We start from the raw sequence: 14,003 nt of genomic DNA on the forward strand, positions 1-14,003 counted from the left end.
ACTGCAGTTATGCAGGATAACTGCAATGGAAGGGGGACTGCAAAAGGGGAGAACATTGGGTTCAACTCTGAATGCAGCAAAGACATCTGGGGATTGCCAGGCAAAGAGCAGAATGAGGGTGTGACAGGGGGAGGGTGGGAGGGGAGCTCCCCTGGTGGTCCAGTGGAATCCACCATGTAATGCAAGGGACACTGGTTCAATCCTCCGTCCAGGAAGATCCCAAATGGCGCAGAGCAACTAAGCCAGTGTGCCACAACTACTAAGTCAGTGCTTTACAGCCCAAGAGCCTCAACTACTGAAGCCCATGTGCTGCGACTACTGAAGTCCAATCACCTAGAGCCAGCGCTCCCCAATAAGAGAAGCCACCGCTGTGAGAAGCCCATGCACTGCAATGAGAGAAAGCCCGAGCAGCAAGGGCAACCCTTAGCTGATCCCCAAAATAAAATAAATAAATGAATAAATAAATCTTAAAAAAAAAAGGATAGGGGGATTCTTGCTAAACTGACCTCACAGGATTCTTGCTAAAGAGAGGACGAATATTTATACATCAATGGTGGAAACTGAAAAACCTGATCAGATATTAGGGGTCGGGGGATGACTGTGCAGGACAAAGACAGGACTGGGGCCAAGGTTGAGGGGTAGTCAAGAAGAAGGCTCAGGGCTTCCCTGGTGGCTTAGGGGTAAAGAATCCACCTACCAATGCAGGAGATTAAGGTTTGATCCCTGGTCTGGGAAGATTCCACTTGTCACAGAGCAACCAAGCCCAAGCAGCACAACTATTGAGCCTGTGCTCTAGAGCCCGAGAACCACAAGTACTGAAGCCCAAGCAGTCTAGAGCCTGTGTTCCACAGCAAGAGAAGCCACAGCAATGAGAAGCCTGCACACCACAACTAAAGAGTAGCCCCTGCCCTCCCCAACTAGGGAAAAGCCCATGCAGCAACGAAGACTCAGGACAGCCAAAAATAAAAATAAATAAAATTATTTTTAAAAACAGAAGAAGGCTCAGAGGACTAAAGTTTGGGCAAGGAAAGAGTCTTTGTCACCTCTCTGTACCTCGGTTTCTTTCTCTGAGAAATGGGGATAAGAGATGCCAGAGGACTACTGCTAACATCAGATTGTTAGGGGAACCCACTGACTGAAACCTGCTGCCCTGGCCAGGCTTGATAGTAACTACTTGAGTAAGTTATCTTACAACAGGAGGAATGCAGAACTAACAAACTACTACCAACCAGAAAGAAATCAGGAAAGGTCAAAAGGAGAGAGAAAATGCCCATACATACTCCTACCACCTCCCAGAATCCTTGCTAGAATTCATCTAGGCTGATCCACGAATGCACCACCAGGAAGCACTCTGAGTCAGAATGATTGGCCAGAGACAACCCGGAGGAAACGAACCCCATCACCATAAAACCCGAGACTGAGAGCCATGCAGCACAGCAGTTCTCCTGGGTTCCCTTACCCCATCTCTTTTCCCCTGGGCACCCCTTTCCAATAATGTCTTTTGCTTTGTCAGTACATGTGTCTCCTTGTTAATTCATTTCCAAGAGTTAGACAAGAGCCCACTCTCAGGCCCTGGAAGGGGTCCCTCTTCCTGCAACAAAATGAAATAATGTGTATGAAACGCTGAGTGCACAGCCTTCTCTGTAAATATAAATAGCAGCGACTTGTTTTGCAGGGATCAGAACTTGGATCAGGTGGGACGCCTGAGCCGCTACCTTGAGCAACGAGGCCTCAGAGAACAGGATTTTGTTGTTTTTCAGTCACTGTTTGCTGCCCCATGAACTGAAGCACGCCAGGCTTCCCTGTCCTTAACTATCTCGCAGTGTTTGCTCAGTCTCGTGTCTATTGAGTCAGGGATGCCATCCGACCATCTCATCCTGTCGTCCCCTTCCCCTCTTGCCCTCAATCTTTCCCAGCGTCAGGGCTATGGGTGATCAGAAAAGGAATGTGAGCTGGTGGGCCCTGAATGCCTCCTCCAGAAGGCGGAGGTGGGGGTGGTTGGTGGTTGGTGGTTGGTGGGGTGTCTCAACTGAGAAGCAGGGCTGGCCACGCAGACTGGGAGGAGAGGCAGGACGGAATGTAGGGCCACATGGCAGCGGGGTTGGAGGAATGAATGGCAGCCAGCTGCAACATTGATCGCCGAGATGACGGTCTGGCCTTGCACCAGGGTAAGGTCTAGAAGCCTGACTTGCTTGGATCCACGCCTGCGTGGGTGATTAAAGTCGCGGCGCCGCAAAGAGTCCACCCTCTCCCGCCCAGGTTGGGCGAAACTTGAAGCCTGAACCAATAGGGGAGCCACCGTAGTAGTGAAGGGGCGGAGCAGGACAATGACCAATGAATGTGCCCCTTTCAGGCGACCAATGGGAGGTGCTGTTCCAGGGGCGATCAAGAGGCCGCTGCCCGGGGCGGTGGGGCGGGGTCCCGGGTTGTAGCAAGTTCCGGGGAAAGGGTGAGTCTGGAATGGGGCGCGAGGGAGCACGCCCGGGAGATCATCAGGAAGGATGCCGCTGGCGGAACTGCCCTTTGCAGGAGGTGGTTAGAAGCCCCCACACTGCCTTGTGACTGATCGATGCCGGGTGGGTACACAGCTCGGTTCCTGCCCCTGCCAGCAGGGTTTGGAGGTTTCTGGCGGGGAGGTGGGGGTGCTTAGGGGGTTGGGGGCTGCGGACCTCGCTTAGACCTCATCTTCAAAGCTAGATCTGTGCTCAGAGGGGATGAGGAAGGAGGAGATGGTCACTACAAAAGCTCGATCCCTAGGGTCTTATCTCAAAGATAATCTCGTTTGTTGTTGTTCAGTAGGTCAGTCGTGTCTGAATTTGCGAACACTTACCGAGCGTTTGCCAGGCCCCTCGCGGAGCCTTTTCTCTGCTTCAAGCTCATTGAATCCTCCCAACAACCCTTTGAGAGAGAGACTGTTTTATGACTATCTTCCAAATGAGGAAACAGGCTCCGAGAGAAGTTGATTCCTGACAAATACGGGATTATGCAATTGCGATATTCTGTTTTTCCCTCATCACGTCTTAAATGAGTAACGTCGCTCTAATTGCTGACAGTCCTTCTCCGGAAATACTTGGAGACCCCAGGAAGCCTGGACCCTGAATCTGTCTCTCAAAAAGTTCCAGATTGTTGGGAAAAGAGCTGAACAGAACCTCTCCGCCGCTTAGGGAGCCAGCAGGGACCGGGGTCATTAGTAGGGGTATATCGGCTGAAAGAGAGAAACGACTATGATTATTAAATTAATGATAATGACTTCATTCTTGAGTTTATCATATTTGTTATTTGGTCATGCCTGTATCAAGATTTTTAATGTGTAACATACAGAAGTGTGTTGAAACATCACAACCTAATTGATTTATAACTCTAGTTTTTAAAAAACGTAGAAAAAAATAGCCATAACTACAATTTATAAAAAATGTGAAGTGTAACAGCAGTAATCAAAATGTGAGGTGGAGAATTAAAAATGTAAAGTTTACAAATTCTACTAAAGGGAAGCTCTTAGCTTAAAAGAGGGTATTGTCAGTGTGAGGTATGTTTTGTAAGTCTCATAACACATCTTAAACTTATTAAACTTAGGGTAACCACAAGGGAAAAATTCTGTAGTAATTTCATCCAAACACAGACAGCAGGATAAGAAACAAGGAAGAACCTGTCTACAAAACAACCAGAAAACAACAGAATGGCAATAGTAAGTCCTTACCTGCCCACAATATGTAACAGTAGTGCATAATTCCCTTACGACTCTAGTTTAAAGGTTTCTTTAAAAGGAATGTAGAAATGTCATAACTGTCTCTTCATGGCAACATTCTCAGCATGTCTGTTTTCCAGATGGAGAGACTGAGGCCCAAGATGACTAAGTGACTTGCACCTGAGTTGACACAGGATTCACCCCCAGGTCTGTCTGACCACCCAGGTTATTTTGGAAAGGTGGGTTCAGGGCAGACTTTTGTATTGGTGAATTTGTCCAGTAAAGGGGTTGGTGGTGGTGCTGTTCATGACTGATGTAGCATGGGGGGAGAGTGTCGCAAACCCCAGCTCCATCAAACAGATGTGGAAACTGAGGCCCATGGAGGGGAATTGGGTGCCTAAGTTTGCACAGTGAGGGGTCCCAAATCTTTCCCTTCAGTCTGGAGGTGGGAAGGTTGAGGTACTAAAAGGGGCCTTCAAGGCTGAGGCCTGGGGGGTTGATAGGATGTTCCTTCACAGGCAGGCCAGCTGTCAAGAACATGCCTCTGTGCCAATGGAGGGCCACCACCAGGGGCAGGAAGCCCAGTGGGGACGGAGCTCAGCCCATGGCCACCAGAGAAGGCCTGAAAGTGCTTCTGCACTGGGCTGGCCCCAGTGGTGGGGAGCCCTGGGTCACCTTCACTGAGCCCACACTGACCGCGGAGGATGTCTGCATCCACGTCGCACACAAAGTCGGTGAGTCCCGCCATCAGCCCCACAGCGGGGCGGAGGTGTCAGCAGCCACTGGGCCCCGTTCACCCAGTTGTCTGCCCATTCATGCATCCCGCGTTGAGTGAGCACCTTCTGTGTGCCAGCCTCCAATTACTGCCTCTGTAATTTGCAATCAGTTTTGTAAAAAGCTGATATTCTAATGAAAGTGAAAGTGTTAGTTGCTCTGTTGTGTCCAACTCTTTGCAACCCCATGGACTGTAGCCTGCCGGGGTCCTCTGTCCATGGGATTTCCCAGGCAAGAATACTTCAGTGGATTGCCATTCCCTTCTCCAGGGGATCATCCCAACCCAAGGATCAAACCTAGGTCTCTTGCATTGCATCTGAATTCTTATAGGGCTCAGCAAGAAATGCAATAAATAAGGAAACTGAATAGGAGGCAAGCTGTGAGAGATGATGGTAAAAGATTTAACACTTGGGGACTTGCCTGGTGGTCCAAAGGTTAATACTCTGAACTTCCACTGTGGGGATGGGAGCCAGGGTTCAATCCCTGATTGGGAACTAAGATGCCATAAGCCGAATGGTGCAGCCAAAAAAAAAAAAAAAAAAGATTTAAAACTTGAGGAGATAAGGGAGCAAGCCACAGGGACATCTGGCAGTGAGAACAGCAAGTGCAAAGGCTCTGAGGTGGGAACTTACTGGTAACTGTGAGGCCAGTGTGGCTGTTGCCAAGTGAGTGAAGGGGAGACAGGGATAGGTGAGGGTGAACGGGTGATGGTGCCAGTTGTGCAGAGCCTTCTGGGCCTCAGGGAAGACTTCGAATTTTACTGCAAGTGAGGTGGGAGCTGTGGAGGACTGTGAGCAAAGGAGGAACATGGTTGGACTCAAGGGTCAAAGATGCTCTGGCTGTTGTGGCAGGAGCAAAGTATGGTGGGTGAGGTTAGGAGCAAGGAACTCCAGGAAGGGAGATGATGGGTGAGAGGTCAGCCAGAGTCAGGTCTTAAACCTTAAAGCTTAAGGGCCTTAAACCCCAGAGGGAGAGTCTAGAGTTTAGACTTCTTCCCAGGAGCAGTAGGGAAACATGGAATGGTCATGAGAGCTTGCAGTGGATGTGCTCAGAAGTCTAATGTCTTCTGCCAGAGGAGGAGAGGGTATCTTCAAGGGGACTTCACTTACCTACCCCTTCCTCCCGGACACCCTCTCAACCCCCCTGCCCCACAACTGAATGGGGGCTTTCTGGTAGATTTCTATAACACTTCGTATTTTTCCACTGAAGGCTGATTCTTTTTTTAAAAAATTTATTTATTTATTATTGACTGCATCAGGTTTTGGTTATGGCGCTTGAGATCTTTAGTTGCGACACGTTCGATCCAGTTCTCTGACCAGGGATAGAACGTGGGCCCCCTGCGTTGGGAGCGCAGAGTCTTAGCCACTGGACCACCAGGGAAGTCTCTGACTGTAAACAAGTTAGACAGGTTTGCTAGACGTGTGAATCATGCCTGGTCAAGATCCCGAGAACCTGATCTGTTTGAGGAAGCAAAAGATCTTAAGAATAACTGGAATATCAGTTTCAAGAATTTAGAAGGGAAACTAGAAATTGAAAGCAGAGCATGACTATCTGGGTCCAGGTCATGGGTGTTCATTGCTGAGGGGGTTGAGCTTTCTTATGGAGCAAAGAGGGAGCCATGGAAGGTTTAAGCCAGAGAGTGAAATAGATTGGTTCTTTTTTTTCAAAGAATATCTTCCTCTAATATTTGTCTTTTGTTTTTATTTTAAATATTTATTTATTGGCTGCATCAGATCTTTGCTGCGGTGTAGGAACTTGTCACTTGTGGCTTATGGGCTTAGTTGCCCTATAGCATGTGGGACCATAGTTCCCAGACCAGAGATTGAACCTGCATCCCCTGCATTGGAAAACGGATTCTTAAGCACTGGACCACCAGGGAAGGCCCACAGATTGGTTCTTTAGGAAGCTGTCTCACAGGGAGTTGTGCTCCTTCTTTGGGGTGCAGTACACTTGGATGTCACGATTTTTTTTTTTTTTGGCCGTGCCATGTGGCTTGTGGGATCTTAGTTCCCCAACCAGGGGTTGAATCTGGGTCCTCAGCAGTGAAAGCACCAAGTCCTAACCATTGGACTTCTGGGGAATTCCTGGATGCAGTGATTTTTGTAGAGCAATTTGGTATCATATAACTTGAATACATTCCCTGAGGGCACACAGTTCCACTCCTAGATACGCAGTCTACAAACAGTCAGCTCATGTATTCCAGGAGACACACGAGAATGTTCAGAGCAGCCTCATTTATTTTACTGAGAAATAAGAGGCCATCTCAAAGTCTGTGTAGAGGAGACTGCACAAATCAGTTGCATGTGGTTGAATACTGAAATACTATGCAGCCAGGAAAAAGATATTCAACCGAAGTTACATGTATCATGTGTGAAGCTTAAAAGCTATCATAGCCTGAAAAAACAAATTGCTGAAGGACACCTATGATATAATACCACATTCAAGTTTATAGCATTTAAAACTAGGTCACAGAAAATATGAAAATGATAAACTCTAGTTCAGGAGTATGGTTACCTATTTGCAATAGGGGAGAGGAGGTGGATGTAGTTGGGGGTTTCAGTCGGACTTGCCAAGTTTTATTTCTTTAGTGGCTGGTACTTGGGTGATTATAAATTATTCCAAAAGAACTATTTTAGATACTTTAGATATTTAGATAGATATTTTAGTTTTTAAGTGATATATGTATAAAAAAAGATGCTTGGGTGGCCGGTGTGGGGAATGACAATAAATCTGGAGGCTGAGCTGGGACTGGGTTTTGCATTTGAAGGAAGTGGGTGGATCCTAGAGAGAATGAAGGGTGCAGAAAGAACAGGACTTGTGACCAATCTGAGAGGGTGGGATGAGTTAAGGACAAAGATGAAATCCTGGCTTAGAGAACCATGCTGAGAGGGGGCAAATTTGGGGACCTCAGATGATATCTGTTTGGAACAAAGCACATCTCAGGGGGTCAGAGATATCTACAGGGTGACAGCCAAGGGTAGTTGGGTATTTCTCTGGGGCTGGAGTTCAGAGAGAGACAGGCAAAGTGCCAGCAGTCTGAAGAGCTGTGTTAGTCTATGCCAGGTTTGCTGTGGTAACAAGCAGCATCCCCCAAATTCTCCTGGGTTAAGACAATGAAAATTTACTGTAAGTCTCATAGTGAAAGTGTTAGTTGCTTAAACATGTCTGACTCTTTGCGACCCCATGGACTGTAGTCCACCAGGGCCCTCTGCCCATGGAATTCTCCAGGCAAGAGAACTGGAGTGGGTAGCCATTCCCTTCTCCAGGGTATCTTCCCGAGCCAGGAATCGAACCTGGGTTTTCTGCGTTGCAGTCAGATTCTTTACCATCTGAGCCACCAGATGTAAGCATTTAATGCTGATGCCCTAGCATTTAATGCTGGTCAAATGGTTCCCCTCTATCTTGTAGTTTCACCACTAGGCATTAGGGGTCTCCAACATTCCCGGGGTAGGGAAGAGGACAGGAGAGTTTATTTCTAGACCTGGAAAATGTATATTCCTTCTGCCCGCATCCCATTGGCCAAAAAGACTGTTAAATGCCCTCATCCTAGCTGCAAGGGAGACTGGGACATGTAGTTTTTCTGTGTGGCCACAGTATGGTCTACATATTGCATTGTCTTCTTTTGGCAGGGGAGGAGGCCAGGGAGAGGTTGTGAAGGGAGACAGCAGGTCTGGGAGTCGACGAGGCTAATGGGAGCAGACATCAACTTCCTGACTCATTTCTCCCCTGTGCAGGCATCACTCCACCCTGCTTCAATCTTTTTGCCCTCTTCGATGCCCAGGCCCAGGTCTGGCTGCCTCCAAATCACATTCTGGATACCTCCAGGGACTCCAGCCTGACGCTGTACTTCCGCATGAGGTGGGCAAAGTCCCCTTAGAAGGCTTTTGTCCCCTCCCCTCCCTCTCTTGTCCCCACCTGCCAAGACTTGGCCTGAGTCCATGCTAAACCTCGACTGCACCCCCCCCTCCTTTCCTGCAGGTTTTATTTCCGAAACTGGCATGGCACGAATCCTCAGGAGCCAGCTGTGTACCGCTGCGGGCCCCCAGGGGCCGAGACTTCCTCAGAACAGGCAGAGCAGGGGGTGCAACTCCTGGACCCTGCCTCCTTTGAGTACCTCTTTGAGCAGGTGTGAGCAGGGCTGGGAAGGCGTGACTATTTGTGAGGGACCTTGGGCAATTGAGGAGCCCCCACTTCCCTCCCAATTTGCTATAAGTAGTGGGTTTCAGTCATGCCATCTGGGATCCTTCGGCTGGCTGAACAAAAGGGTTTTGGACTCTTAGGGTTGCAGGGGTAAGAGTACTGTGGTTGATTAGTGATGTCTGTCACAGGCATAGGATTGGGCAGATGAGGCATACATATGGGGTCCCCCCCCTTCCTGAAAGTAACCGGAAGCTGGGGAGTGAACAGGTTCTCACACCTCCCTTTCTGCCTGATTCCCCATCCCCAGGGCAAGCATGAATTTGTAAATGACGTGGCATCACTATGGGAGCTATCCAGCGAGGAGGAGATCCACCACTTTCAGAATGAGAGCCTGGGCATGGCCCTTTTGCACCTCTGCCACCTCGCTCTCCGCAATGGTGTCCCCCTTGAAAAGGTGGCGAAGAAAACCAGGTATCTGGGAATGGGGTGGGGACATTGCACAGGTGGGTGGACATGCCCGGGTATCTGAAGGCCAGGGTAGACCTTGCATACTGCCATGCCTTCATTCATTCAACAAACATTTATTGAACACCTACTGTATGCTGGTACTAGTTTTGGGTGTTGGACACACAACAGTAAACCAGGCAGACGAAATCTGTGGCTTCTTAGAGCTCACTTAAAAAAAAAATTGTGTATTTATTTTGGCTGTGCTCGGTCTTAGTTGCAGCATGCAGGATCTTTAGTTGTGGCGTGCAAACTCTTAGTTGTGACACGTGGGATCTAGTTCCCTGACCAGGGATCGAGTCCAGGGCCCCCTGCATTGCAAACACAGAGTCTTAGCCACTAGACCACCAGGGAAGTCCCTGGAGCTCATATTTGATGGAGAAGACAGGCAATAAATGAAATACAAAAGTAAAATGTATAGTGTTTTTGATGGTGACGAATGCAATGGGGAAAAATTAAACTGGAAAAGAGGAAGGGGGTATCAGAGAATGAGGGGTGTACAGTTTAAAACTGGGTCATCAGTTTCTCACTGAAAAGGTGACATTCACTTTCAGAGATTTGAAGGAAGTAAAGGAGGGAGCCAGGTGGGTGTTTGTGAGAAGAGAATTTTCCAGAGGTATCAGCCAGTACAAAAGCCCTGAGCCTGGGCTGTGCCTGATGTGTTGGAGGAAGTATGGCTGGAGTAGAGTGAGCTTGCATGACTCGCTAGAATTCAAGGGAAGGGATAAGGCAGAAGTCTGGGGAGTTACTCATCTCCACTGAGGTGAGGACTGGAGCAATCAGGGCACACTGCCTGGAGGAGGCAACCCTGCAGTTTTTTGTTTTTCTTTTTTTGGCTGTGCTATGTTGCTTGTGGGATCTTAGTTCCCCCATCAAGGTTTGAAACCAAGGCTACAGCTATGAAAGCGCCAAATCCTAACCACTGAAAATAGCCAGGGAATGTCCCAGGACCTGCATTTAAAGAAAACAAAAATTATTTATTTTATTTTTGGCTGCATCGAGTCTTAGTTGAGGTATATGGAATCTTCGTGATCTCTCTAGTTGCAGCGTGTGGGCTAAGTTGCCTCAAGTCATATGGGGTCTTAGTTCCCCGACCAAGGATCGAGCCTGCGTCCCCTGCATTGAAAGGCATGTTCTTGATGACTAGACCACCAGGGAAGTCCTAGGACCTGCAATTCTCTTGAAATAATTTATTTATTTATTTTTGGTTACGCTGGGTCTTTGTTGCTGCGTAGGCTTTTCTCTAGTTGTGGCGAGCAGAGGCTACTCTCTACTGCAGTGCACAGGCTTCTCATTGGAGTGATTTGTTGCCCAGCACGGGCTCTAGAGCACAGGCTCAACAGTTGTGGCATATGGGCTTAGTTGCTCTGCAGCATATGGAATCGTCCCAGATCAGGGATTGAACCCCTGTCCCCTGCGTTGACACGTGGATTCTTTACCTCTGAACCACCAGGGAAATCCTAGGACTGCAATTCCTTTTTTTTTTTTTAATTTATTTATTTTTAATTGGAGGATAATCACTTCATGGGAAATAGACGGGGAAACAGTGGAAACAGTGTCAGACTTTATTTTTGGGGGCTCCAAAATCACTGCAGATGGTGACTGCAGCCATAAAATTAAAAGACACTTACTCCTTGGAAGGAAAGTTATGACCAACCTAGATAGCATATTCAAAAGCAGAGACATTACTTTGCCAGCAAAGGTCCGTCTAGTCAAGACTATGGTTTTTCCTGTGGTCATGTATGGATGTGAGAGCTGGACTGTGAAGAAAGCTGAGCACCGAAGAATTGATGCTTTTGAACTGTGGTGTTGGAGAAGACTCTTGAGAGTCCCTTGGACTGTAAGGAGATCCAACCAGTCCATCCTAAAGGAGATCAGTCCTGGGTGTTCACTGGAAAGACTGATGCTGAGGCTGAAACTCCAATGCTTTGGCCACCTCATGCGAAGAGTTGACTCATTGGAAAGACCCTGATGCTGGGAGGGATTGGGGGCAGGAGGAGAAGGGGACGACAGAGGATGAGATGGCTGGATGGCATCACCGACTCGATGCACATGAGTTTGGGTGAACTCTGGGAGTTGGTGATGGACAGGGAGGCCTGGCGTGCTGCGATTCATGGGGTCGCAAAGAGTCGGACACGACTGAGCGACTGAACTGAACTGAATTGCTTTACAATGCTCTACAAATCAGCCATAGGTATATACCCATGTCTCTGCAATTCTTTTTTTTTTTTTCTGCAATTCTTAAAGCACATATTTTTCAATCCCTGTCATGTTATCACTCTGGAGGTCTAGGGCTGTGACCATGAAGCCAGGATGCTGGGGAGCACAGAGGAAGCACCCTATCCAGCCTGGCGATCAGATGATGCTCCTGGGGTGACATTTCTGCTAAGACCTGAAGGTTGAGTTGGCTTTATCCAGACGTGGACTGCTTTGGCAAAGCATTGGAGGCAGAGGGAACAGCATATATAGAGGCCCAGAGGCAGCAGGCGGCAAAGGCCTGTTTCCAGGGGAATTGAACTTAGAATGCAAGTGCCCAAGTGCTGGAGTCAGCCAGGCACTAATCGGGGGTCTTTTTCCCTCCAGGTCTTTAGGGAGCCCTGGAAAGCTTGGGAACAGGGGCAAAAGACAGCTAGAACCTTGAGCTTTAGGATCTCTCTATTCAAGGGATGGAAAAAATGGCTTGGGACATGGAAGATAAGGCTTGTGTGTGTGTGTGTTTAATTGCTCAGTCATGTCCAACTCTTTGCGAGTTCATGGACTATAGTCCCCCAGGCTCTTCTGCCCATGGGATTTCCTAGGCAACAATACTGGAGTGGGTTGCCATTCCCTTCTCCAGGGGACTTTTCCTAACCCAGGGGTTGAATTCGCGTCTCCTGCATTGGCAGGGGGATTCTTTACCACACTGAGCCACTGGGGAAACCCAGGATGGGGTGTAGAAACCTGTAATCTGAATGGGCTATGCTGGGGACTTTGCTGGTCTAGGAATCCACCTGCCAATGCAGGGGACCTGGGTTTGATCCCTGGTTCGGGAAGATCCCACGTGCCATCCCTGTGCCAGAACTACTGAGCCTTCTCTCTAGAGCCTGTATTCCCCCAGCACAACCAAAAAATAAAAAAATACATACATATATAATAAAATAAATGGGCTCTGCTGGTGGGCAGTGCAGGCAGGAGAAGAGGTGAAGAGTATGGCTTTGTGAGGAGCAGAGGGGCTTCCCAGAGCTGTCCTTTTATTGATAATCATATTACTGATCAAAACAATAGTGATTTCTCTAGTAATAACAACAGCCAACACTCACATAGTCTTTATTTTGTGCCAATCAATAGTCCTAATTCTCTTGTCAGCCCTAGATGTGGGTACTGATTCCATTTTACAGATGAAAAGACGGAGCTCCTTAGAGCTTAAGTAATTCACCCAATATCTGGAATTTCAGCCACTCAGTCCCCTCCAGAGTCCTGGGCCCTGGCCCTGACACCATTTGGCCTTGCTATGCTTGTGCTTTATCACATTTTCTTTCCACTTTCATAACAGCCTGCCTGCTTTTTATTGTTTGTACTTTTATTCAATTTTAATATTTTTTTAGCTTTAATATTTTTGATTGAAGTACAGTTGATTTATAATGTGTTAATTTCTGCTGTACAGCAAAGTGATTCAGTTATATATATATTTTAAGTATTCTTTTCAATTATAGCTTATCACAGAATATTGAATATGGTTCTCTGTGCAGTACAGTAGGATCTTGCTGTCTATCCATACTAAAGCTTGCATCTGCTAACCGCAGCCTCCCACTCTGTCCCTCCCCCAGCTCCCTCCCGCCGGCAACCACCAGCCTGCTCTCTATGTCCATAATTCTGCTTCTGTTTGGTAGAGACGTTCATTTGTGTCATATATATTTTTTAATTATTAATTTTTAAAATTTCTGGCTGCACTGTTTGCTTCACTGTGTTGTGCAGGCTTTTCTAGTTGTGGTACATAGTCTCTAGAATGCATGGGGCTCAGTATTTATGGCACACAAGCTTAGTTGTGGTATGTGGGATCTTAGTTCTCCACCCAGGGATCAAACCCAGGGCCCCTACGTTGGGAATACAGTCTTATCAACAGGACCAACAGGGAACTCCCTGTCGGGGTTTAGAATCCACATATAAGTGATATCGTATGGTATTTGTCTTTCTCCTTCTGACTGACTTCACTCAGTATGACAATTTCTAGTTGCATCCATGTTGCTGCAGCTGACATGATTTTGTTATTTTTCACGGCTGCATAGTATTCCATTATATATGTATACCACATCTTTCTCTGCTCATCTGTCGATGGCATTTAGCTTGCCTGTTTTCTAGATGAGGCAGCTGAGGTTCAGAGAGGTTAAACCACTTCTCCGTCATGGCCCAGTCGGGGCCCCTGAACTGCCCCTCTTGGTCATCCGCACAGCTTCAAGGATTGCATCCCACGCTCCTTCCGGCGGCAGATGCGGCAGCACAACGCTCTGACACGGCTGCGCCAACGGAGCATCTTCCGCAAGTTCCTGCGGGCCTTCCAGCCGGGCTGCCTCTCCCAGCAGGTCGTCATGGTGAAGTACCTGGCCACGCTCGAGCGACTGGCACCCCGCTTTGGCACAGAGCGTGTGCCCGTGTGCCACCTGGAGCTGCTGTCCCAAGCCGACGGGGAGCCCTGCTACATCCGGGAGGGTGGGCAGGCCCCTCCTGACCCCGGGTCTGAGTCTGCTGCCGGACCCCCCACCCACGAGGTGCTGGTGTCAGGCACGGAAGGCATCCGGTGGCGGCTGGTACCGGCGGAGGTGAGTGGGGTGCCTCTACCATCTAACAGTGGAGGGTGTGGGCTCCTGCTCAGCCTTGACTTTGGCCTTGGAAGGTGGCTATGGCAAAAGTGGTTTTCCCTACA

The 14,003-nt window shown here is 48.3% G+C and overlaps 1 protein-coding gene across 6 annotated transcripts in view; it reads left to right on the plus strand.

Annotated features, from left to right (window-relative positions):
* The first annotated feature begins 2,383 nt into the window (after positions 1-2,383).
* Positions 2,384-14,003, plus strand: part of TYK2 (tyrosine kinase 2) — a 29,683-nt gene continuing 18,063 nt past the window's right edge. The window contains exons 1-8 of one of the 6 annotated variants that reach the window (XM_027547766.1): positions 2,384-2,576; positions 3,574-3,685; positions 3,826-3,892; positions 4,204-4,419; positions 8,194-8,317; positions 8,438-8,585; positions 8,907-9,070; positions 13,533-13,899. In XM_027547766.1, coding sequence (XP_027403567.1) covers positions 4,224-4,419; positions 8,194-8,317; positions 8,438-8,585; positions 8,907-9,070; positions 13,533-13,899 — 999 coding nt within the window. In that variant the 5' untranslated portion in view covers positions 2,384-2,576; positions 3,574-3,685; positions 3,826-3,892; positions 4,204-4,223. Of the gene's footprint in view, positions 2,577-2,796; positions 3,686-3,825; positions 3,925-4,203; positions 4,420-8,193; positions 8,318-8,437; positions 8,586-8,906; positions 9,071-13,532; positions 13,900-14,003 lie in introns of all 6 variants that reach the window. The other 5 variants (XM_027547765.1, XM_027547761.1, XM_027547762.1 and 2 more) reach the window with 5 other exon arrangements.

Source organism: Bos indicus x Bos taurus, chromosome 7, assembly GCF_003369695.1.
Source record: "Bos indicus x Bos taurus breed Angus x Brahman F1 hybrid chromosome 7, Bos_hybrid_MaternalHap_v2.0, whole genome shotgun sequence".
Lineage (NCBI taxonomy): Eukaryota > Metazoa > Chordata > Mammalia > Artiodactyla > Bovidae > Bos > Bos indicus x Bos taurus.